Consider the following 26,044-nt stretch of genomic DNA (forward strand, 5'->3'; position numbering starts at 1 on the left):
ACAAATGGCCAGTGAGCACATGGAAAGGTACACAACATCACTAATGGTTAGGGAAATGCAAATGGAAACCACAATGAGATACCACCTGACACCCACTGCAATGACTATGATTTTTTGAAAACCCAGAAAGGAAGTGTTGGTGAGGATGTAGAGAAGCTGGAAGCCTTGTACACGCTTGGTGGAACATAAAACGGTACGACTGCTGTGGAAAACATTATGACATTTTCTTAAAACATTAAACAGAATTGCCACATGATCCAGCAATTCCACTTCTGGGAATTTACCCAAAGAATTGAAAGCAGGGACTCAAATAGATATTTGCACACCCATGTTCATGGCAGCATTATTCACAGCAGCCAAGTGCTGAGAACAACCCAGGTGTCCATCTACAGATGAGTGGATCAAGAAAATATGGTAGATGCATCTGATAGAACATTCTTCAGCCCTAAAAAGGAAGGAAATCCCCGACATGTGCTACAATGGATGAACTTTAAAGACTTGCTGAGTGAAATGGGCCAGCCGCAAAAGGACAAATACTGCCTGATTCCACTTGCAGGAGGTACCTGGAGTAGGGAATCCACACAGAGAGAAAGTAGAATGGGGATTGTTGGGGGCCTGTGGGGGAGAGAATGGGGGTTTGTTTAGTGGGGACAGAGTTTCAGTTTGGAAAGATGAAAATGTTGTGGAGGTGGATGGTGGTGATGGGATGATGGTAGCGCAGTGAGGTGAATGTGTTTCATGCCACTGAACTGTGTGCTGACAAATGGTGAAGATGGTAAATTTTATGTTGTGTGTATTTTACCACAATTTAAAAATTAGGGTCTAGTTTTCATAGCTTTGTTTGAACCTTTGGGAAAAAAAAATTAGGGTCTAGTTTATACAAATCTATTCTTTAATGAAAATAATAACAACACCAATAACACCAGCAAATAACGTTGGCACTTTGCATTTTTACCTTTCTGATCTCATTTGATCCTCACTGGGGCCCGGGAACCTGAAGCCCAGAGAGGTCACATGGCTTGTCCTGGGTCACTTCATGGCACTTAGGACTGTGAGTAGACTGACTCTGTTGCTCGTGCTGCGCCTCTTTCCTCCTCGAAGCAGACTCCTCACATCCAACGATACTGGCCTTGGTGTGCCCACTGTGAGTTCTTGGGCTTGACACATGCCAGCCTCTTCCCAGCCCTCTGCCCTGCTCTGCCTGCAGGCTCAGCCTTCCCACACTGCCTTACCTTTAAGAATATCTGAAGGTCACATACCCATCCCATTTGTACTTCTGTAAGAGAATCATGGGGGCATCCCCCTCTTTCTGTTGCATAAGCCCTTTCTACTCCCAGACAGGCTGATAGACCGTAAATAAAGGGGGCAGGCTAGCTGTTAAGTGCCCCAAAGAGATTTTTGAAAAATTACTGTGGCCTCATTTGCAAAGCTCTGAGGTGTCGTTCCCAATGACCCGAACACTGAGGGGTACTCCCGAAATAAATCTGTCAGCCACTTGCACACCCAGATGTCGAGGTCAGAGAACTAATCAGGAGATTTTCAGAATTTTTCTAAGAATTAATCACAAACTCAGTGAAATAACTGATGGAAAAGATTTATTTGGATGTCTATTCCCTGGGGTCATTGAAGGGTTATTTTATTTGATAAATCGTGCTTTCCAGCCAAGCTGATCCTCCCTCCCTTTCCCTGGATGATGCTTCAGACTGAGGAAAATGTCTTGCCGTTTATGATAGCTACTTCAATCTTAATGCCTAGCCTAGAGATGTGATCCTCTGAAATAATTCCTCGCATGTTTTTGAGATGCAAGAGAGTGACCTGTTTCAGGAGAGCTGGACTCCAGTCCAGTTGATCACAGCAAAGGGAAACAGTTGAAGCCAAAGAGGATATAGATCAAAGGGTACAAAATTTCAGTTAGATTGGAGTAAGTTTTAGTGATCTGTTTCACAGGATGATGACTATAATAAATAAATAATGCATCGTATATTTCAAAATTGCTTAAGAGTAGATTTTAAATGTTTTCACCACAAAAAAGATAAATATGACGGCCAAAAAACATATGAATAAAAAGCTCATCATCACTGGTCATTAGACAAATGCAAATCAAAACCACAATGAGATACCATCTCACACTAGTTAGAATGGCAATTATGAAAAAGGCAGGAAACAACAGATGCTGGTGAGGCTGTGGAGAAGTAGGAACAGTTTTTGTTGTTGTTGTTGTTGTTGTTGTTGTTGTTGTTATTTTGAGATGGAGTCTTGCTCTGTCACCCAGGCTGGAGTGCAGTGGCGTGATCTCGGCTCACTGCAAGCTCTGCCTCCTGGGTTCATGCCATTCTCCTGTCTCAGCCTCCCGAGTAGCTGGGACTACAGGCACCCGCCACCACACCCGGCTAATTTTTTTGTACTTTAGTAGAGACAGGGTTTCACCATGTTAGCCAGGATGGTCTCGATCTCCTGTCCTCGTGATCCCCTGCCTTGGCCTCCCAAAGTACTGGGATTACAGGCGTGAGCTACCACTCCCGGCCCTGGGAATGGTTTTACACTGTAGGTGGGAGTGTAAATTAGTTCAACCATTGTGGAAGACAGTGTGGCGATTCCTCAAGGACCTAGAACCAGAAATACCATTTGACCCAGCCATCCCATTACTTGGCATATACCCAAAGGGTTATAAATCATTCTACCACAAAGACACATGCACATGTATGTTTATTGCAGCACTATTTACAATAGCAAAGACTTGGAACCAACCCAAATGCCCATCAATGATAGACTGGATAAAGAAAATGTAGCACATATACACCATGGAATACTATGCAGCCATAAAAAAGAATGAGTTCATGCCTTTTGCAGGGACATGGATGAAGCTGGAAGCCATCATTCTCAGCAAACTAACACAGGAACAGAAAACCAAACACTGCATGTTCTCACTCATAAGTAGGAGTAGAACAGTAAGAACACATGAACACAGGGAGGGGAACATCATACACCAGGGCCTGTCAGGGGATGGGGGCAAGGGGAGGGAGAACATTAGGATAAATACGTAATGCATGTGGGACTTAAAACCTAGATGATGGGTTGACGGGTGCAGCAGACCACTATGGCACATATATACCTGTGTAACAAACCTGCACATTCTGCACCTGTATCCCAGAACTTAAAGTAAAATAAAAAATTTTTTTAAAAATGTGAGGTGATTTGTGAATTAGCTTGATTCAATCATTCTGCAATGTAAACATTACTAAGACATCACACTGTACCCCATAAATATGTAGTATAGAATTATTTCTCAATTAAAAATAAAATTAAAACAGAAACTACATAAACAGCAGCATAATCAACCCAAAGCAAGTAGGTGGCAGGAAATCATAAATGAAAGAGCAGAAATCAATGAAATAGACAACAGAAAACCAATGGAGAAAAAACAATGAAAAAGGAGCTGATACTTTGACAACATCAACAACATTGACAAAACTCTAGCAAGAAAAAAAGTTAGAAGACACAAATTCCCAATATCTGGGAAGAAACCGGTATATAACTACAGACCCAGCAGACATCAAAAGGATGATAAGGGAATAATAGGAATGGCTTTACACAAATGAACTTCACAACTTAGATGAAATAGATCAATTTCTTGGAAAACACAAACTAACATAATTCATACAATATGAAATAGAGAAGTTGAATAGCTCTGTAATTATTAAGGAAATTGAATTTATAATTCTAAAACTTCCAGAAACAAAATCTCCAGGTCCAGATGGTTTCACTGGAGAATTCTGTTAAGCATTTATAGAATTAATACCATTTCTAAACAATTTCTCTGAGAAAATAGAAGGAACATTTCCAGATTGATTTTTGTGGAGGTAATATTGCCATGCTACCAAAAACCAGACAAAGACAGTATAGAAAAATAAAACTACAGACCAATATCCCTTATTAATGTAATAGAAATACAAAAATCCTTAACAAAATAATAACGAATAAAATTCAACATGTCTGAAAGGAATTATACATCATTGCCAAGAGGGATTTATTCCAGGGATTCAAGGCTGGTTCGGTATTCAGAAATCAGACAATTTATTCTATCATATCAACAGGCTAAAGAAGAGAAACCACATGGTTATATCAATTGATGCAGAAAAAGCATTTGGCAAAATCGAACACCTTTTCATAACTAAAAAGGAAACTTAGAAAAATAGGCACAGAGAACTTCCCAACGTGAAAAAGAGCATCTACAAAAGACCTACAGCCAACACACTTAATGGAGACTGAATGCTTTTCCCCTAAGCTCGGGAACGAGGCAAGCATGCTCATTCATACCACTTTTTTCAACATAGAACATAATGACATAATTTCAAGCCAATGCAGTATGGCAAGAAAATAAAATAAAAGGCATACAGATTAGAAAGGAAGAAATATAACTAACCCTGTTTGTGGATGACATGGGTATCTATGTAGAAAACTCAGAATCTTTAAAAAATAAATGGAACAAAACAAGCCTCTTAGAATTAATAAGTGAGTTCAGCAAGGTTGTAGGATACAAAATAAACATACAAAATTCAGTTGTATTTCTTGTGTATTAATAGTGAGCTTAATTTCTTGTGTATTAACAGTAATACTGCATATTAACAGTGAAGCATATGGACACTGAAATTAAAAATCGCTTAAAAAGATACATAAGTGTAAATCTAACAAAACGTACACTGAAAACTACTTAACAATGATGAAATAAATAAATTGGAAAATTCAATGTAGTAAATATGTCAATTTTCCCCCAGTTAATATGTGGGTTTGGGCTGGGCGCAGTGCCTCACGCCTGTAATCCCAGCACTTCGGGAAGCCAAGGTGGGCAGATCACCTGAGGTGAGGAGTTCAAGACTAGCCTGGCCAGCATGGTGAAACCCCATCTGTACTAAAAATACAAAAAAAAAAAAAAAAAAAATTAGCTGGGCGTGTTGGGGGGGCACCTGTAATCCCAGCTACTCAGGAGGCTGAGGCAGGAGAATTGCTTGAACCTGTAAGGCAGAAGTTTCAGTGAGCTGAGATCACGCAATTACACTCCAGCCTGGGCAACGAGAGCGAAAATTTCATCTCAAAAAAAAAGAAAAAAAAATGTGGGTTTGATTCAATTCCTATCAAAATCCCAGCAACATTTTTTTTTTTAGACAATGATAGTCTTATTCTAAAATATGTATGGAGACCAGTTGTGATGGCTCATGACTGTACACCCAGCACTTTGGAAGGCTGAGGTGGGAGGATCACTTGAGGCCAGGAATTCAAGACCAGCCTGGCCAACATGTCAAAACCTTGTCTCTACTAAAAATACAAAAATTAGCCAGGCATGGTGGCGTGCGCCTGTAATCCCAGCTATCTGGGAGGATGAGCCATGAGAATCACTTGAACCTGGGAAGCGGAGGTTGCAGTGAGCCAAGATCATGCCACTGCGCTCCAGCCTGGGTGACAGAGCAAGACCTGTCTCAAAAAACAAAACAAAACAAAACAAAACAAAACAAAAAAACGTATATGGAAAGAGAAATAATTTTGAAAAATAAGAATTAAATGGGAGGAATCAATTTTTTGATTTCCAGACTTAAAGCCACAATAATCAAGACTTGGTGATTGGTGGAAAGATAGATCAATGGAACAAAGAGAGAATCCAGATATAGACACACAAATATGCCCAACTAATTTTTGACAAAAGTCAAAAGGAATTCAGCAAAGAAAAGATAGCTTTTTCAACAAATGTTGGAACAATTGGACATCTATAGGCAAAAATAATCAACCTCATCCCAAGTCTCATATCTTACACTAAAAGTGACTGAAAATGGGTCATGCAATCAAATGTAAAATTAAAATTATAAAACATTTAGAAAAAACATAGGAGAAAGATCTAGGACTAGGCAGAGTTCTTAGATCAACACCAAAAGTGTAGGAGCAAAAATACATGAGTTGGACTTCATCAAAATTTAAAACTTTACTCTATGAATGATCCTTTTGAGAGGATAAAAAGATTAACTATAGACTGTGAGAAAATATTTGCAAGCCACATATGTAACAAAACCATGGACTATATATGTTTTGTCTTTTATGCTGAGTTAAAACTGTTTTATTTTATTATTTGTTTAGTGTCTCTGTTTCTAATTTACTCTCAAACTTCCCAGAAGAACTGAAAGTCTCCTCTGAATACAATCCCACCCGTCAAGCTTTCTGTCAGCTTCATTTTCTTAGAGACGTTTCCATTGAGCCTCTGTTTCCTGCTTCAGTCTGGACAAGTCAGCCTATAGGCAGTCTATGTATTTACCATGTGAGGACATCCTTTTCTCATTTTCTTAGAACTTCCTCTTTCTCTTTTCTGTGTTAGATCCCATCTTCTCTTTTTTCCTTGGCTTACTCCCTCATTCCAGGGAGGAAGTACCTCTTCCGGTACTTTCTTGGCTAAAATTAAAAAGACTAAAACAAGCCCAAGCCAGGATGTGGAGTCATGGGAACCCCCAAACAATGCTGGTGAGTGTGTAAATGGGAATGGCCACTTTGGAAAGTGACTTAGTATTCTCTGCTAAAGCTGCACATTCCCAGGGACCCAGCAGCTCTGATCAATAGGTATTTTATATCCAAAAGAAATATGCAGATGTAGGTACCAGCAGACCAGTACAGAATATCAAAGCAGCATTAATCTTACTGCAGAAAAAATTAGCAACAATCCAAATGTCCATCGGCAAGAGAATAGATACATAAATGGCAGCATATTCACACAATGTAATATACAACAGTGAACACGATCAACTATATTTACATGCAGTAAGGTAGATGAATCTTATAATTTTGAATGAAAGAAGCCAAATACTAAAAATATTGTATGATTCTATTTATATCAAGTTAGAAAACCAGGTGAAACTAAACTATAGTGGTAAATGTATCAAGGTGGAAGCCTAGAAGTGATTATTTAAAAAGTAAGGAATGTGGTGAGCAGCGAGGGGGAGGAATGATAGGGAATGAGGCATGGAAGGCCTTCTAGGAACATGGCCATGGGCCCATGGGTGCTTGGTTATGATAAATCATTGAACTGAATATGTTTGCTTTGTGCACTTTTTCTGTATGTGTGTTAGGTTTCACAATGTGAATGGTTAAGAAAATGAGCAAAGATGAAAACAAACCCACCCACCCCCAAATTAGATACTGTTATATTAGCTACTGCATGGACAGAAATGTCTAAGTCCAACATTAGCAAGCATTGGTGAGCGTGTGGATTAGCCTGAATTCACACCCTATTGGTGGGAGTGTCATTTGTTTGAGTTATTTAACACATGGTTTGATCTTACCTAGTAATGCTGTGTGTGCGTGTACCGTAGGGCAGAACAGTTCTGTGGGCTTGCTCCATGGGCCTCCTGGGGCTGGAGAGCTGGCAGCTCCTGGAACCTGTTCTTTTCCTGCTGTATGTTGGAAGTTGCAGGGAGAGGGTGCAGAAACACGAAGCCTGTTGAGGTCTTAAGTTCAGAACCTGCAAGCTACCACTTCTACCCATATTCTACTGCTGAAAGCCAGTCGCAAAGCCCACCTGACATGGGGCAGGGGGTGGCGGGGGGTGGCAGGGGCTAAGTCTTAAGCTAACCTGAGAAAGTGAAAGCTGACCTCCTCCGGTGAATATCAGCACATTTCTTGGCTCTGAGGATGCTGCATTACCCCTCCCCCAGTATTTAGGATAGGCAGACACATTGATACCTGGAGGTTTTATAAGTATTGCCTCAGCCTCAGTAATACTGCATGCAATGAAAAATTATTTGTTACAGTTATAAATGGCCAATATTTGTCTGAAAAGTATTTGTACTTTGAGTTGGCTGCTGTAAACATATTATCTGTTGGAAAGTAGGGCACTTCTTAGTCTAAGGAAAATAACTTGTTTCATGTTCAGTGTTATTTTGAATAAAATTGCATAGATTTTACTGATTTTTTTTTTTGTTTGAGATGTAGTCTCGCTCTGTTACCCAGGCTGGAGTGCAATAGCACGATCTCAGCTCACTGCACCCTCCACCTCCTGGGTTCAAGTAATTCTCCTGCCTCAGCCTCCTGAGTAGCTGGGATTACAGATGCACACCACCATGCCCGACTAGGTTTTGTATTTTTAGTAGAGACGGGGTTTCACCGTGTTGGTCACACTGGTCTTGAACTTCTGACCTCGTGATCTGGCTGCCTCAGCCTCCCAAAGTGCTGGGATTACAGGCGTGAGCCACCGCACCTGGCTTGATTTTCTTTTTTAGTAGTTTTACGTCTAAGACTTTATTATTTTTTAGCTATGTATTTTTGAGACAGGGTCTCAATATGTTGCCTAGCCAGGCTGGTCTCAAACTCCTGGGCTCAAGCGATGCTCCTGCCCCGGCCCGCTGAGTAGCTGTGAATGCAGGTGGCATACCACCACACCTGGCTAGGACTTGACTTTTCTAAAGCTGCTTTTCTCCTAGGCACTGGTAACTCTGTTCCCTTCCTTCTCACTGAGACTCTCATACTCTGTTTTCATCTAACACTGCTTTTTCAAATACTTGAAATACATTGTTTTTCCCTTCCATGGTTTTCCATTTTCCAAGCCAGTTTTATTCATTCAACATGTATTGAACACCTACAACTTACTGCCATTGTCAATACTGTGGTGATAAGATGCACCTGTAGCTGGATAAAGTCAGTCTTCAGTAGCAGTGAGGCAGGAAAACCAGACAAGGCCTCGAGGATGGCGCTGGAGTTGGGTCTTGAGGGATGAGCAGGAGTTTGATAGGCCATGAAGTGAGGCAGGAAATTTCTGACTATGGAAGGAGAATGAGCCAAGGCACAGAGCTAGGATAACACATCTCAGTGCATACATCAGCGTGAGTGATTTTCAGTTTATTGACCTTTATCTCACTTTGCAATCCACCTGCCGTTTTCTCTAATGTATAGCTTAAGTTTCTTCAAATGTACTTTTACTTTTTTATACATAGCTTTTTAAAATAGGAATTTGAAGTCCTCCTAATGGCCTGGGTCAATAGAAATTGTTTTTGCTTTACTACTTAAACACACTGAAACAGGCTGTTTTGAACTGAGCCATTTTCCTGTGTTCTGAATTGTGTCACTCACGCGTACCCTCAGGGGCTGAATGCCTGTTAACGGTGAGGTCTGTCTGTGTTCCTCTGTCTAGATTAAGTTTGACAGTGTGGAGGTGTGTGTCTGCTGTGAGCTGCAGCACCAGTCGTCCGGCTGCAGCAACCTCGGGGAGACGCTGAAACTGAACCCGCTGCAGGAGAACTGCAACGCTGTGAGGCTGACCTTGAAGGTGACCCCGCTGGGCGCTGCTTGTGCATGCATTTCATCCCATGCCTTACAGACAGTTTAGGAAGCTTTGTTATCATATAGATTCCTTTCAGCTCTTAACTTCCTGGGGTAGGTTCAGTGCGAGAGGGAATATCTTTCCAGAGAACATTTGAAAGGATTACAGATTTTGATTTTGAAGGTGTTGCTTTCTGGATCTCGCTTTGCATTTTTGCCATTTCATTGTCCTACCTCTGACATCTGCAAAGTCGGATGCAAATGATTGAAAGAAGTCTTTACAAATGCGGATGGGAGGCATTCTATGGCTTTTCTGACACTTTTGGCTGTTGTACCATCAGGGAACAAATAGGGATTTATTTTGCTTTTTAAAAGATTTTTGGAGGAAAAAAAAATCAGTCTCCCGTGCAGTCTGTTCTCATGTGTAGCATCTGATCTTTTAAAAAAAAGTGATTTGGAAAAATTGTTTATATTATTTTATTTTTTCTTCCAAATGTTTTATTCTGAAAAGCAAAATTGGCTACTTAAAAATACGTAAGAAGAGTGAACCCAATTCTTCTGTTTCCCTTGAATAAAACTGTGCCAAAACTTTTTAAAAAGATGTGGCACAGGCCGGGTGCAGTGGCTCACACCTGTAATCCCAGCACTTTGGGAGGCTGAGGCGGGCGGATCACTTGAGGTCAGGAGTTCGAGACCAGTCTGGCCAACGTGGTGAAACCCCCTCTCTACTAAAAATATAAAAATTAGCCAGGTGTGGTGGCGGGCGCCTGTAGCCCCAGCTGCTTGGGAGGCTGAGGCAGGAGAATCATTTGAACCTGGGAGGCAGAGGTTGCAGTGAGCCAAGATTGAGCCACTGCACTCCAGCCTGGTGACAGAACAAGACTTCGTCTCAAAAAAAAAAAAGGATAAATAAATATAAAAATATGTGGCACAGTCCAAGGAACTCTCAGTTGGTGGTAAAATTGTGTTTGCAGCATGGAGGGGTTCTAGCGTGTGTGTAGGGAATGCAGTATGCAGGGGATGGGAAACTGCAGAGAGCCACCTTGGATCTGGGGAGACGAGGAAAGCGTTGACCTTGAGTGCCTGTGATTAGTCCTCCATGGGTGGTCCCCAGCTGATAGACAAGCAAAGATGTACAGAGAGAGAGGATGCAGCTCCTCTCTGTGGTAGGACTGCACCTGGCTCACAGCACCTGCCATGTTTTGCACGGAGGAATGGTCCAAGGTGAGCGGTCCCAGCAGATCACCAGAGTGACAGATGCAGCGGGGTTGGAGGAAACCAGAGCGGCAGCACTCCAGAGCCCATCCCATCATGGGACCAGGTGTTTCATGCTGCCCACATTACCTACACCCACATTTCTACCTCACTGCATCCTGGGGCCTGCCTGGTCAGTGCCTGAGGTCTGCCATGGCCTTTCACAGCCCTCCTGGGAGGGGACACGGGCAGCCATTGCTCACTCTGCGATCTCATTCTGACAACTGCTAAGTCTCTTCTTCAACCTGGAGATATCTTCTTGAGTATGAAGATGCATTTGGGCCTCATGTTACCTCCCGTTCCTCAGCTGGCTGGTCGGGGTGTTCAGTGTGCTCCTCTAAGGTGCTGGCATTCTCCTTGAAGGCCTTCACTCATGGGACGTAGGACCTGGTTTTCATGACTCTCCAGCCCCTGCAGTGGTGACTGTGACTTGAAAGGTAATGCTGGTAAAAAAAACAACACTGTCTCTAAGAATGCAGTCTCAGGTCTAGTGGAGCTGGTGACCTTGCAGTCTCGCTCTTATTCACTGTTCTGGTACATTGGTGAGAAAAGCCCTTGGTATGAGGTGGCAAAAACGGCGTGGAGTAAAGGCCACTGAAGTCCAGAAGTTCCAGGGAAGGCTGGGAGCCTAGCTGAATGCATGGCACATCCCCATGGGTATTCAGATTGCCCGGGACACTGGTAAGAGTTGATAGCAAAAGAAAAACCACACCATTTCAAACTCCTTAATGAATTTGTGTACAAAGCCTGCCTGGAGGTAGGAACTATCAAAACTGGTGGCAGGAGGCTCAGAGGAGACAGGAGTTGTGATCAAGGTGTGAGGCCAATGGTCTGGAAGTGGCAGCAGTGGCTTAGGTGGTAGGAGAAGAGACAGCCTGCCCCTGTCCCCTACCTGAGGACCTGTGCAAGGAGCAATGGCCTTGGCAGGGACTGACATTCTGAGATCAAGAGGACCAGGGACTATTGGAAGTGAGTACCTGTTTATTGCTGTCGTCCAACTTTGTTGCTTTTCAAAATTGTCTTGGCTATCATTTCCTTTGTAATTCCATATAAATTTTAGAATCCACTTGTTCATTTTCTACTAGAATCCTGCTGGGATTTTAATTGAGATTGCATGGAATCTACACATCACTTTAAAGAGACTGGATGTATTCATGATATAGTTCTTCATTTATTTAAGTCATACTTCATTTCTCCAGTGTATCTTTTCTTCATCAACCTTGTGTAAATTTCAGTATATATATCTTAACATATTTTGTAATAGTTATGCTTAAAGTACTCCACATTTATGGGTGCTATCCTCATGGTATTGTCTGTTATTCACTGCTAGCATATAGAAATTTGATTTTTGTTACCAATCTTTTATCCTGTGGTCTTGCTAAACTCACATAGTTCTGGTAGCTCTTTTGCAGATTCTTTGGATTTTCTTATGTAGACAGTCACGTGGTATGCAAAGAGAGGCAATTTTACATCTTCCATTCTCCAGACAAACAGAGCCAATAGGACAGATATAGATAGGTGAGAGAGAATTTATTGAACGAATTGCTGACATAACCATGGAAACTAAGAAGACCTATGACAGCCCATCTGCAAGGTGGAGACCCTGGAAAGCTGGGAGTTTGGCTCAGTCTAAGTCCAGAGGCCTCAGAACCAGGGAAACCAATGGTGGAACTCTCAGTCCAAGGCCAAGAACCCAGGGGGAGGGGTCGCGCCAGTGTGAGTCCCAGGGTCCCGGGCGAGAGCCTGGAGTTCTGATATCCAAGGGCAGGACAGGGTGTCTCAGCTCCAGAAGAGAAAAAGAAAATAATTCACTTTTCCTCTGCCTTTTTGTTCTAGCCAGGCCCCCCGCCAATCAGATGGTGCCCCCCAGCATTGAGGGTGGATCTTCCCCACTCAGTCCACAGACACACACCAATCTCCTCTGGAAACATCCTCACAGACACACCCAGAAATAATGCTTTGCCAGTTCTCGAGTGTCCTTCATCCAGTCAAGTTGACACCTAAAATAAACCAACACACATTGCAATCCGGATGCCTCATTTCTTTTCCCTGTTTTATTGCACTGACCAGACTGCCCTGTACAGTGTTGAATAGATGTGGTGAGAACAGATGTCCTCGTCTTGTTCCTGCTTTTAGGGATTAAGTATAATGTTAGCTCTAAGTTTTTCGTAATGTTTATTATCAGGTTGCAGAAGTGCCCTCCTAATCTTAGTTTGCTGAGAGTGGTTTTTTGTTTTTTGTTTTTACCACTAATGGCCATTGAATTTTATCAGTCTTTTACTGCATCTGCCTAGATGTTCCTGTACATTATCTTCTTGAGTCCACTCAAATGGTGAATAACATTGACTTTTGAGTGGTAAGTCCACCTTGCATTCCCAAGATAAATCCCACTTGGTCATTTTTTCCTCGACTGTTTCCAGTCCACTGCTGACCCGGTCTGTCAAAGGCATTCTTCATCTCTGTGCCTGTTTTTCATTCCTAGCATTTGCATTTGACTCCTCCTCATTGCTTCCATCTCTCTGCTACCTTACCTCGGTGATCTTGCATCTTGCCTACCTTTTCCACTGGAGCTGGTGGTGTCTGACTGCATCCACCCTAGGTAAGTGCCCATGTCTTTCCTTGGAGACTCTGTCTTTTCCTTAGAATTTGCTGCCCTGTGACCTCAGCTGTCTGATGGGTTCAACTTAAGCTGGGAATTTGCAGAACCCAATGTCGTCTTCTTGTAACAGTGGGGCAATGTTCTTTCGAGCTTTCTCTATCCTCAGCAGAATCTGGAATCATGTTCTACATCATTTTTCCCCCTGGGTGCAGAATTCTCGAGGAAACTTTTTCCCGTCTAGGGGTTTATAGATGATATGTTATTCTCTTTTGCATTGAATATCTATATAGGGAAAAATCTTAAAGTCAGCCAAATGCTTTCTCTCCTTTAGGTATGTGATGGTCATTAATGCTGTTTTAAAATATGTCTAGCTCTCCAATTTCCTTTTACATGGTAAGATTGTACTTCCCTGTCCCCTCATGGTTGCTGGGGGCCTTGTAAGCAAAACTTATATGTACTATTTTCAAGTCAGAGTGTTTAAATGTGGTGTGAGGTCTTCCAGAGCTCTCTTTCCCACTGGCACAGTAATTGGCAGAGTGGAGGTGGTGGCAGCGCCATCAGCCTGGATCACTACAGTGAGCAGAGCCCCCTGCACCTTACCCACACTGGAAATGTAGCATGAATGACTAACAAACTCTTTTGAGACAGAGTCTCAGTCTTTTGCCCAGGTTGAGTGCAGTGGCATAATCACGGCTCACTGCAGCCTCAACCTCCTGGACTTAAGAGATCCTCCCACCTTAGCCTCCCAAGTGGCTGGGACTGTAGGCATATGCCACCACACCCAGCTAATTTTTTTATTGTTTGTAGAGACAGGGTCTCACTGGCCCAGGCTGGTGTTGAACTCCTGGGCTCATGTGATCCTCCTGCCTTGACCTCCCGAAGTGCTGGGATTATGGGCATGAACCACTGCCCCTATCCCTGTTGGGTTTTTGTAAAGCTTCTCTTCCTAGCTGTTTTCTGCAGCAGGCATTACCTTTTTCCTCTGCTTGCGATGTGATCTTGAGTCTTGGCAACTCCCTCCTCAGCTCCTTCTGTCTTTATCTTTTTTTCCCATGAGCCCTTGTGTCTTTGCTTTTATCTCAGATTGCAGCAGCCTTCTCTCCTTGGTTACGGTTTGTACCCATGGATGTCTCTAGCTAGTTAATTACAGTGAATTTTTCAGTGTATGTTAGATCTTTTTCAGATCCCTTTTCTGAAGTATATAGATACTTCAAAGCACTAAGGCAGATTCCTAACCCTTAAATTCTATCATCTCAAGCATTATGCTCTATTTAAATAGTTAGCATAATTAAGATTTTGTACTTCCTTCCCATAATTATAGATACTTCTTCCTTTGAGAGTCATGTGCCACATTATCTAGTTTTCGGATAATTAGTGGCGCATTTTTAATATACTCCTTACTCTTGAAAAGTCAGCCAAGCCAAGCTGTGCCTGATGACTTTCACTGCAGTGAAAGGATCTTCTACAGGGACCCGGTGTTGCTTTATTAAAACTCTTGGGCAGCCAAACAAATAAGGGCCACTGGAAATGGAGACACTCTGGGAAGAGGCTGCTCTACTCTTTTGCACAGATGTCCATGAGAGCCCCTTCCTATCACCTGCAAAATGTTCTTGACCCTTAGCTAAAGAAGGAGCAAAGGAGAACGTTCCTTTGATTAGTTTCTCTTTCACTTGCTCCTTTTTGGTTGGCAATTAAAGCAGGTCCATTGATCTTTTCCATAGTCTAATGTGAGGCTCTGTGTATCTGATTAGTAGCACTCCATGTCTGAATTTTCCATATTAAATTATGGATTATCTATACTTAGTATGTAATGAACTCAATTTATGCGGGGGAAATCCTATATAATTGGCTTGGGAATCAAAGCACTTTGATTTTAGTTGTGTTTGAATTAACTGATACTGACTTAATGAGATTTGTCCAACTACTTGCGTCCTGTCAGGCCACCCTCCCTCCTTCCTCCCCTCCCATACCTGGAAGGCTATACAGGCACAACCCATCCTCAGGGAAAAAGCAGAAACCAACTTTCTTCGTGGCCAAAGAGGAATAAATTTGGCATCCAGAAGCCCATGCCGATGTTGCTCATCCCTCGGATTGTCTTTTGTTGGTTCTGTTGGTTTGGAGGCACCGAAACCCCTTGATCTCTGTTCTGCCCTTCCTGACTGGCCTGCTCCTGGATTCTGTTTTCTTTCTTTTTTTTTTTTTTGGCAGAGCACCTCTGGGGGCCAGTAAGCCTGTCTCGAGGATATTGATGGTTTCTTACCTCCTTACGGGGGTGAGCGAAGAGCAGGGCAGAGGGCACACAGGGAACCTGGAACCCCACCACAGCGCACAGGAATTCACAGAACTGTAGAGCCAGAGGGAGGGTGCATTGTGGCGTCCGTTCACCAATGGTGCGGCGTGAAGGCTGCAGCCCTGAGGGAGGCAGGTGGCTCCTCATGGGTCCCTGAGCAGGTCCTGGTGGAGGGCAGGGCCCCTCCGAGGGTCTCAGGTCCTGGACCCATGTCCCTGCTCCCTGATGACAGGGCCTGCCTCTGGGCATCTCATTATGAATAGTCAGGAAATAGGGTCTAAAAATTAGGATTTCAGTATCTGCTTTCTCAAAGCCTTTGACAGTGGTGGACAAGTGCTACTGAAAAAGCAAGGCTACAGACCCCCTTTCCTGCCGAAACAGTGTCTCGGCTTCTGTAACAAAGGATGACAGAATAAATACGCTTAAACAATGAAAAGATGCTTAGGTAGGTTGATGGCCATTTTTGCCAAGTCAAACCCAGCACAAGACTGTGACATATTTTTGGAACGGTATTCACAGAATTTTTTTAAATCACAAAAATCAGAACTGTTAACTGGTGAAATGTGCTTCATAACATGCTGACACTGCATCTAGCCACCTTGAATGCATTGCTATATTCAACAATGTCCTTATGGTTTTATCATAGTGACCTAATTCAAATCGGAGTTAAAGATCTTATTCTTCTTTCATGTACCTGGTTTCATTTACTGAGCCACAATAAACCAGATTACCCAGAGAAACCTTATCAATGGACAAGGAGATAAAAGTTTCCCAAGAAATCAATCAGTTATTGAGTTTATGTGCCTTCTTATCTTTGTCTCTAAGAAAGTTAAAGAAAAAAAAAAGGCCAGACAATTTCCTAAAAAACCCAGAGACCTGAAAAATAAATTCATCCTTTAATCTTGAATAAGTCCTACCCATGCTAAAGAAATAAAAATGATTTTGAGAATAAATGAATGGTCAATATTTTGTGATGAAACTTGCAGCATTGACTGGCTTTATGAAACACCACACGCACACACATCACACATGCACACATACCCCACACACACTAATAATCCCCCCACACCACACACATGCACACACATACCCCACACACATACCCCCCAACATACACCACAAACACCACACACATACCCCACACACTACATACCCCCCACACACAACATACGTACCCCCCCCACACAACATACGTACCCCCCACACACAACATACGTACCCCACACACACACCACACACATGCACACATGTGCCACATACCACATACCCCACACACCACACACATGCACACATACCCCACACACACCACACACATGCACACATACGCCACACACCACATACCCCACACCACACACATGCACACATACACCACACACCACATACCCCACACACACCACACACATGCACACACATACCCCCCACACATACCCCCCCACACACCACATATATATCCCACACACTACATACCCCCCACACACACTACATACCCCCCCACACACCACACACATGCACACATACCCCACACACATACCCCCCACATACACCACACACACCACATACATATCCCACATACTACATACCCCCCACACACCACACACGTACCCCACACACACTGCATACCCCCCACACACACCACACACATGCACACACATACTCCACACATATACCCCCACACACACACCACATACATATCCCACACCCTACATACCCCCCACACACCACACACGTACCCCCCACACACTACATACCCCCCACACACACCACACACATGCACACCTACCCCACACCCCCCGCATACACTCACATGCATACCACTGCTAGAAGCCACCTTTCCACTCTCAGAAATGGACGCTACAGGGCATGACAAGTGGACCACATCTTAATCCAGCTTTCCCCTCTCCTACGTTTCTAAGGGGGCAGTGGCAGGTTCCTGGGGTCGAGGGCGATGTGGTCAGAGATGAGAAGGATGTCAAATATCTGGTCTCCCAGTTATGCTGGCAACCATGGGCCCATTTAAGGGAGCGCCTAGAAGTACCAGGCTCGGCTGACCTTTGAACCCAACTCAGCCGAGGCAAAGCTGCTCCCTCCTGATGCGGGACTTGTTTCCACCGTGTCTCTGGTATCCGGCGTCACTGTAAGCCTGCCTCCAGCCTGCGTGTCCCAGTGGTATCTGCGTTCCCCCGTGGGGTTGAGATGCGGAGTCTGGCTGGATGTCCACACTCACAAGGCCATGCAGCATCAGTGTGGCAGCAGTCTCTGAAAGAGTCGTGGGGAGCAGCCATCCCACCAAAGGGGGCTGGGACTTGCCTGTACCTGCTAAGTTAAAGCCAGGTCCGAGGTTTTCAGATGTTGAGCTAAGAGTGATATATCGATAGCAGTCTCATTCTCTCCCAGTCTTAGGCTGGTGGGCAGAGCCCCAGGGACAGCCTGTGTGGTCCGCCTCTCAGGACTGTCTCTCAGCGTCCCAGCCCCGCCAGGCCTGGCTCACAGGCTGCAAGTGCAGCATGCCTCCCCCTCCCCTTGTGGTCTGCAAAGTGAAAGTCCAGGTGTGGAGAGGGCAGGCGAGGAGGGGCTGTTCACTGCTCGGGGAAGGCTGCTTTCTGTGGAGCCAGGCCCTTGCCTTTGTCCACCCCAGATGGTTTCTCCTCCAAGTCCCCCTCTCTTTCCAGGGAAGATACGTGGCTTCCCAGGGAGATGGTCCACGCAGAGCCCTAGGATCTCACGCTCTTCCGCCCAACCACCTGACCTGGTTGTTTCCTTGAACTGTGTGCTGCCTCCAGGATCGCAGCCCTCAGGCCATGGCCTCCCTTCCTTCAGCTTGCTTTTCCAACTTCCAGTGCTCTACTCTCACACACCACTCAGCACGAGACTTCTGACACCAGCTGTATTCATTTCCCCCATACACCAAACCATTCTCCAGCAGACACCAGCTGGGTGTGCTCAGTTCAACTCAATTTTGACACTCTTTACCTGGAGACAGCGTCGGATCCCACAGGTTAAGGGCTCAGCCCCAGAAGATCACCCTCACTTCTCATGCCAGTCACAAGCCCCAGATTGTGACCTGCACTTCTGGCCAATGGGGTATAAACTGGGGCTTCCACAACCCCCTACTTGGATTTGATTGAATTGCTAGAGTGGCTCACAGAACCCAGGGAGAGGCTTTACTTCCGTGCCCTTGTTGATTATAAAGGATAGGAGGCAGGATGCAGGTGCACAGCCAGGTGGAGAGACGCAAGTTGGGACGTCGGGGGGGGTCCCGAGCACAAGAGCCCCTGCCCCGAGGAGCTAGGGTGCGTCTCCTTCTGGCACGGGGATGTGTTTGCTGACCCAGAAGCTCTCTGAACCCCTCCGTTCAGGGACTTTTATTTAGGCTGCATCATGTAGGCAGGATCGATTTGTAACTCCATTTCCAGCCTCTGTCCCTCCTCTGGAGGATGGGGAGTGGGACTGAAAGCCCCAAGCTCATAATCATGGCTCAGTCATTCTAGTGACCCAGCACCCATCTAGAATTCCATCAAGAGTCATCTTGTTAGAGCCAAAGACACTCCTGTCACCCAGGAAATTCCAAGGGATTTAGGAACTGGGGTCAAAGACCAAATACTGAAACAGAAGTTTCTGTACTATACAGCCATGAAAAAAGAATGAGTTCACGGCCTTTGCAGGGACATGGATGAGGCTGGAAACCATCATTCTCAGAAAACTAACACAGGAACAGAAAACCAAACACCACACGTTCTCACTCATAAGTAGGAACTGAACAGTGAGAACACATGGACACAGGGAGGGGAACATCACACACGGGGGCCTGTCAGGGGGTGGGGGACAAGGGGAGGGAGGACATTAGGACAAATACATAATGCATGCAGGGCTTAAAACCTAGATGGTGTGTTGATGGGTGCGGAAAACCACCATGGCACATGTATACCCCTGTCACAAATCCGCATGTTCTGCACGTGTATCCCAGAACTTTAAGTATAATTTTAAAAAGAAAGAAAAACTATAAACAACAACAACGAAAAGAAGATTCTTTAGTGCCCCTGTCACTCAGGAAATGACAAGGCTTTTAGCAGCTCTGTAGCAGGGACTGAGGAGCAGAGACCAAAGATATAATATATAATATATATCTTATTAATATTTCAGACAGCCCCGTGTTGAGTGCTCCACAGCTTCAGCCAGATGCCACCGTGCGATACTGCCCCTCTCCCTATGTGTGAGCCATGTCCACCCGTTCAGCCAGATGCCACCGTGCGATACCGCCCCTCTCCCTATGTGTGAGCCATGTCCACCCGTTCAGCCAGACGCCACCGTGCGATACCGCCCCTCTCCCTATGTGTGAGCCATGTCCACCCGTTCAGCCAGACGCCACCGTGCGATACCGCCCTTCTCCCTATGTGTGAGCCATGTCCACCCGTTCAGCCATCCCTGCGCCAGTACCTGAGAGCTCCTTCTCGTACTGCCTTTCTGTGGTGTCTCCCTGGCTAACAGGCATCCCTAGATGAGCCCAAATATCTGCTCTCTCTTTGTCTGCTTCCTGAGCGACAGGACCAGTGGAGCATGCCGCACAGCCTGTGGGTGAGCAGCTTATGCGTCTGTGGTCACCAGCCTGGCCTGACCTCCTCACTGCCTGGCATTTCTCCTGTCTTCCTCTGGCTTACAGCAAGGGGCGTGGCACAAATTATACTCAGTAACTGTTTTTTTTTTTTTTTTTTTTTTTTTTTTTGAGACGGAGTCTCGTTCTGTCGCCCAGGCTGGAGTGCAGTGGCCGGATCTCAGCTCACTGTAAGCTCCGCCTCCCGGGTTCACGCCATTCTCCTGCCTCAGCCTCCCGAGTAGCTGGGACTACAGGCGCCCGCCACCACGCCCGGCTAGTTTTTTGTATTTTTTTAGTAGAGACGGGGTTTCACCATGTTAGCCAGGATGGTCTCGATCTCCTGACCTCGTGATTCGCCCGTTTCGGCCTCCCAAAGTGCTGGGATTACAGGCTTGAGCCACCGCGCCCGGCCTAGTAACTATTTTTGAAATCAGTAGGAGTTTTTAATTATTAATTAACTAAATTTTTGAGCACCTCTTCTGTGTCTGGGTTGGGCACTGGATGTGCAGAGATAAGAGACACTGCCCTCCAAGTCTACTGAGGGAAACAGACAAGACAAACAGACAGTTGGCCAGGAGCAGTGGCTTCCGTCTGTAATCCCAACACTTTGGGAGGCCGAAGCGGGTGGATCACCTGAGGTCAGGAGTTCGAGACCAGCCTGGCCAAAATAGTGAAACCCCATCTCTACTAAAAATACAAAAATTAACTGGGCGTGGTGGTGTGCTTCTGTAATCCCAGCTACTCGGGAGGCTGAGGCAGGAGAATTGCTTGAACTCGGGAGGATGAGGCCGAAGTTAGCAGAGATTGCACCACTGCACTCCAGCCTGGATGACAGAGTAAGACTCTGTCCCCCTCTCCCCCCACCAAAAAAAAAGAAAGAAAGAAAAACAGACAGTGACAGTGTAATATGTTGTGTTTTCACTATGACCGGAAATTAAAATATTAAATTAGAAGTATTTTCAATCCTCCTCTCTGTCCTGAAGGAGAACCATTATTTTGTTGAGTAGGGTGATGGATGCAGTTTTCAGTGTGTGTGGGTGATACAGGGGTAGGTTGGCTATAGGAAAAGAACAGTGACATCTAAGAAGCTGAGGAAGTGGGAATATATGAAAAAATTCTGGGATTCTATTGCTGAATGATACCAAACACAGCTCTAGGTATGTGGTAATGTGAACACAGATGGTTGGCCACGTGCACGTACACACATACCTCACCTCTAATCCTAGCTGAAATGACAGAAAACCACAAAAATGGCTGAAGACCTATATCCTTCCTTAATGGCCAGTGCATCACGTGCATTTTTCTAGAATGTCTAGAAATTCCTGCCAGGCATATTGCATATAAGACCAGAACAAAAAAAGAGAAAGAACAGCTTTGAACTCAGCTGTATGAGGCCTTCTGGGAGGTTACTGGAAGCTATGCTGGGTCTCAGATGTGCCCTCATTTTGAAGAACAAGGACTGACAGGTGCTTGGTGGGTCAGATGTGGAATCACCTATGGTGCCGGTGGTAATTTATGGGGAGGGCGGGTTCTAAAGGCCTTTATAATTTCTGTAAGTCGCACCCCCACTATCTGAAATGGATGGTGGACATTTTTAAGGTCTAATGCAATGTACTGTGCCAACACAGCTTTAAGATACACCTCCTTCCCCTGCACACACAGCCTCCTTCCAGACTGCAGTCCCGTAGCCTCTGCTGATTTGAAATTCTGGAGCCACCACTAAGGGAGCCACTGCCTTCGGAGTGTTTTGGCAGCTGTGATGTGGCAGGATTTAGGGCAGCTTCTTGGGAGACTCTGGGACTCAGATGGCTGTGCCACACAGGTGGTCTCCCTCCTTCCCCCAATGCAGGGACCCACAGTTTGGGGCACATTCAGATAAAGGAACCACAGAGAGACAGTCCCTCCTTCGTTCCAGCGGTGGGGTCTCTGCCATGCCAGCACAGGCTGGGTTTCAGGATCTCAGGAGAGGGTTCTATTTAGGGTTAGTACAAACTAGATGGTCTGGGATGGTCCAGCGTAGATATTAGTAGATAGCAAATCCTTTCCAGTTTATAGCTCAGTATCACCAGACTGCTTCTTGCCCTTCTCAAGACACAAGATAGGAAGTCTCAAATACAAGAAGAGCTGATACTGATTAAGTCTAAATTTAATTTCAACAAGACCTTTCCGTTTTAAAAAATGTTCTTAGTTCACTGTGTCCCTCTGGTCTTTCGCATTGTCAAGCAAAACTAAGCTTGTCTTAGATAAGGAGAAGGTTTATTCAAAAGGACTCTTGCAACTAACAGGGGAGAATCCTTGGAACTCAAGAACTGTGAACATCTCAAAATCAATCAGAAAAGGGCTTTTCTTTTATAGGGTAGGGAGGTCAGCGAATCTTAGCAGAAACTTAAGGGGAAGTTGGGTGAGCAAAGGAAAATGACTAGGATGTGAGTCTCACTGTGGGATGAGCTGATTACTGGCGCATTCTCCTTCCTAGTGCTCACCCGGGCCCCAGGGACAAGCAGAATTCAGGCGACTATAGAGAGGAGAGCAGCCTGACTAGCAGTTAGTCCAGACAAAACAAACAGAAAGAAGGTAAGAAAGGTGCATTGTGAAAACAGAGAGATGCATTGTGAACACTTGGACAGGATATAAATATTCTTTAGTTCTGTCTTCTCTAATTCATTGAGATGGTAACCCGTTCACCCAGCACATTGAATTCTTTTTTTTTTTCTTCTTGACAGGGTCTTGCTCTGTTGCCCAGGCTGGAGTGCAGTGGCACAATCACAGCTCATGGCAGCCTTGACCTCCCAGGCTCAAGCCATCCTCCTGCCTCAGCCTCTGGAGTAGGTGGGACCATAGACTCGTACCACCATACACAGCTAATTTTATTTTTATATTTGTAGAAACAGGGCCTCACTATGTTGCCCAGGCCGGTCCCCAACTCCTGGACTCAAGTGATCCTCCCGCCTCAACCTCCCTAAGTGCTGGGATTACAGGCATGTTACATTCTTAAAGAAACTGTGTTAACAAAGTTCATTTCTCCTTGAGTATTTTTAGGCAGTTTAATTTTGTCACCACCCAGGTGTCCCTGCAGCACATCCAGCCTTCTCCCTGTATCCCTCCTGCCTTGCCTCCCCTCACCCACTAAGTTCCCTTCACAGCGCTTTCTGCCCCTTCCCATCCCTACCCTCCACCTCTGCACTTAGCCTTCCCTCTCCCAGTAACACTGTCCCCACCCACCTCCGCCACCCTTGACTTGCCTCATCGCTCTATGTCGCCTGGATGTCCCTTCCTCTGGCCCCTGAGAGTGCTCCCTACGCATCTTTCTCAGGCAGCTCTGCCCTGGCTTGGTGCATCAGCCTCATGAGTCCAGATGCTGGCCAGGGCATCTCTGTGTCCCTCTAGACCGAGTTCCATGGGAACAGACCCCACGTCTATCTTCCTCTTTTCATCTCTGTGCTTGCTGCGTTGTGGGCTCGATCTGTGTGCACTGGAGGAAGGAAAGGAAGCAAGGAGGGCAGGAGGAAGGTACATATTGAGCAAAGAATATATTCCTGAAACCCGATAGTCTCATACCTGTGAGAGCCCAAAATAAAGCAAGAAAACAACCACCAATATATTTTCTGACATTTGAGTCATAGGATGCATTCATGTTACATTCCAGAAAGCACGTGCAGCCTTGCCGTTCAGTGTATTTTAAAATAGAAGCCCTGTCCTTCCTGAGGATGAGGATCCTGCCATACAGCTGCTTTTTTGCCAGCCATTGCATGTGTACTCACGTGACAGAGTCCCATACACGAGAGCGGGACCCCCCAGATTGCTCCCTGCCATCCTCCACCAGCCGCTCCCGGGACCCCCCGAATCACTCCCTGCCATCCTCCACCAGCCGCTCCCGGGACCCCCAGAATCACTCCCTGCCATCCTCCACCAGTTGCTCCCGGGACCTCCCGAATCACTCCCTGCCATCCTCCACCAGCCACTCCCAGAGGGAGTCCATTGGCTTAGCTTCTGCTTCTCTTCCCAACCTTGTCAATGGTATCACCACCACCCCTGGCTGCTCAGCTCCCAGGTGGAGAGCTGGGCATCCGTCTGACTCCTCCTCCTCCCACCCTTGGCTCTACCTCCTGCAAATCCTGGGCCCTGCAGTATCAGAGCTGCGGGCAACGTGGAGACACCGAGTTGGGGTGTTTGGGGTAGCAGGGAAGAGAGGGCAGTGGCCAGACGTATTACAGAAATAGATCATCCAGCAGCAGCAGGGGACAGGACTGAGAGCCAGGCCCAGAGAGGGCACAGACACCAACCTGGGCAGAGATAATGGGACCAGAACTGCAGAAGCACATCAGAGTAGGAGGAGAGTGCATTGACTTGGTAGATATTTGGAAGATGAAATTAGCAAAGCCCGGCGACCTGGAGGAAAGGAGGGAAAGAGATCTAACGCCTCCTGGGCCCGGCCTCAGCCTTCAGGTGCACGTTACTGCCCCATCCAACAGGGTCTGCGGCCCATGGGCTTGACAAGGACCTCGGCATGAAGTGGGGCCCGTGGCTCCTGCCCTGCACATGCCACGATTCCTGGGGGCTTCTCTGGCAGAGGGTCCTATGCCTTCCTCCATTTTATCCTTTGTCTGGTGAGATGGGGAGGGACGCTCCTCTGCTCGTCTACCCTCTTCTCTCCTCTGGCCTCTTCCCACTTCCAAGTACTGACCTCCGCTGTCTTAAAATTATTGTCACCATCGAGGAGAGCCTGCCCCTCATGGCCCCCAAACTGACTGTGCTGGAGGCCCACCCGGCTGCACACACGGAGAACTACTGGTTGCATAAATCAGGAAAGGTGGGGGCTCCTTTTCCCACAGTCCAGCCAAATGAACGTGGTCCCCCCAACCACTCGTCCCCTATGTGCCATGGCCCTCAGGCATTTAAGGAGAATTGTCTAGTCTGTGAAGCCTGAGGAAAAGAGGTGTGCCTATATCTTTAAGGAAGAGGGAGAATATCAGTTAAATGCAGATTGGAGACATTACTTCTGGTTATGAACATTAACCAAGTACTCAAGAGGCGAAAGGCTAATAAGATCATTGAAATTACTTCTGCATGTCAGCCAGTATCTCCCACCAGCGTCTCTTCATTCTTTTTAGCTTCGTCCTTAATCTGCCTGGGCTTTAATCAAACTACTTTCACTCACGCTTTACCTGCATGGGAGTAAAAGTAGTAGTCATGAGAGAGGACGATCAAGTCCCAGAAAGTAGAGCAATGAAAGATGGACAGGCCAGGTGTGGTGACTGAAGCCTGTTATCCCAGCACTTTGGGAGGCTGAGGTGGGTGGATCATGAGGTCAGGAGTTCGAGATCAGCCTGACCAACATGGAGAAACCCTGTCTCTACAAAAAATACAAAAGAAATTAGCTGGGCATGGTGGCAGGCACCTGTAATCCCAGCTACTCAGGAGGCTGAGGCAGGAGAATCACTTGAACCTGGGAGGTGGAGGTTGCAGTGAGCCGAGATCGCGCCACTGCACTCCAGCCTGGGTGACAGAGCGAGACTCCGTCTCAAAAAAAAAAAAAAAAAAAAAAAGATGGACAAACATCAGCGTTCCTGTCCCATAAGCTGAACACAAGGAGCACCCTGGAGAATCAGTTTAGACTGCAGAACGCATTCTTGCATGTTCTTGGATGGGCATCTCATAATCTTTAGGGCTCTTTTCCTTAAGCATTCATGCATGAGGCCTGAAAGTCCTCTGCTGAATTTATCTGCAGGAACCTGTGTTTTCAGTCCGATCAGACGGTCAGATGATTAATTGTGTATGATAGTCATAGCTAATGTTGATTGAGCCTTGCTGTGTGCTAAGCATTGCTGGAAGCACATCTGTGAAACTAATCTTACCCTTGCAAGAACGCTGTGAAGTATAGGTATCATTTATTCCCATTTTACAGATGAGGATACCGAGGCACAGTGACATTTAATAACGCCGCAAGGTCATGCAGATTGTAAAGGTGGAGCCAGGATCCCAGGCCGGCAGTCTGGCTTCGGAACCCAGGCTCTCACCGCCA

The 26,044-nt window shown here is 45.7% G+C and overlaps 1 protein-coding gene across 10 annotated transcripts in view; it reads left to right on the forward strand.

The window, feature by feature from the left end:
* The window catches only part of ENTREP2 (endosomal transmembrane epsin interactor 2), a 443,707-nt gene that overhangs the window by 364,334 nt on the left and 53,329 nt on the right, over window positions 1-26,044 (forward strand). For 6 of the 10 annotated variants that reach the window (XM_077939052.1, XM_077939054.1, XM_077939047.1 and 3 more), the window contains exon 4: window positions 9,161-9,295. The exons of the other annotated variants lie outside the window; for them this stretch is intronic. In XM_077939052.1, the coding sequence (XP_077795178.1) occupies window positions 9,161-9,295 (135 nt within the window). The remainder of the gene's footprint in view (window positions 1-9,160; window positions 9,296-26,044) is intronic. 10 annotated transcript variants of the gene reach the window in all.

This window comes from Macaca mulatta, chromosome 7 (genome assembly GCF_049350105.2).
Source record: "Macaca mulatta isolate MMU2019108-1 chromosome 7, T2T-MMU8v2.0, whole genome shotgun sequence".
Taxonomy (NCBI): Eukaryota; Metazoa; Chordata; class Mammalia; order Primates; family Cercopithecidae; genus Macaca; species Macaca mulatta.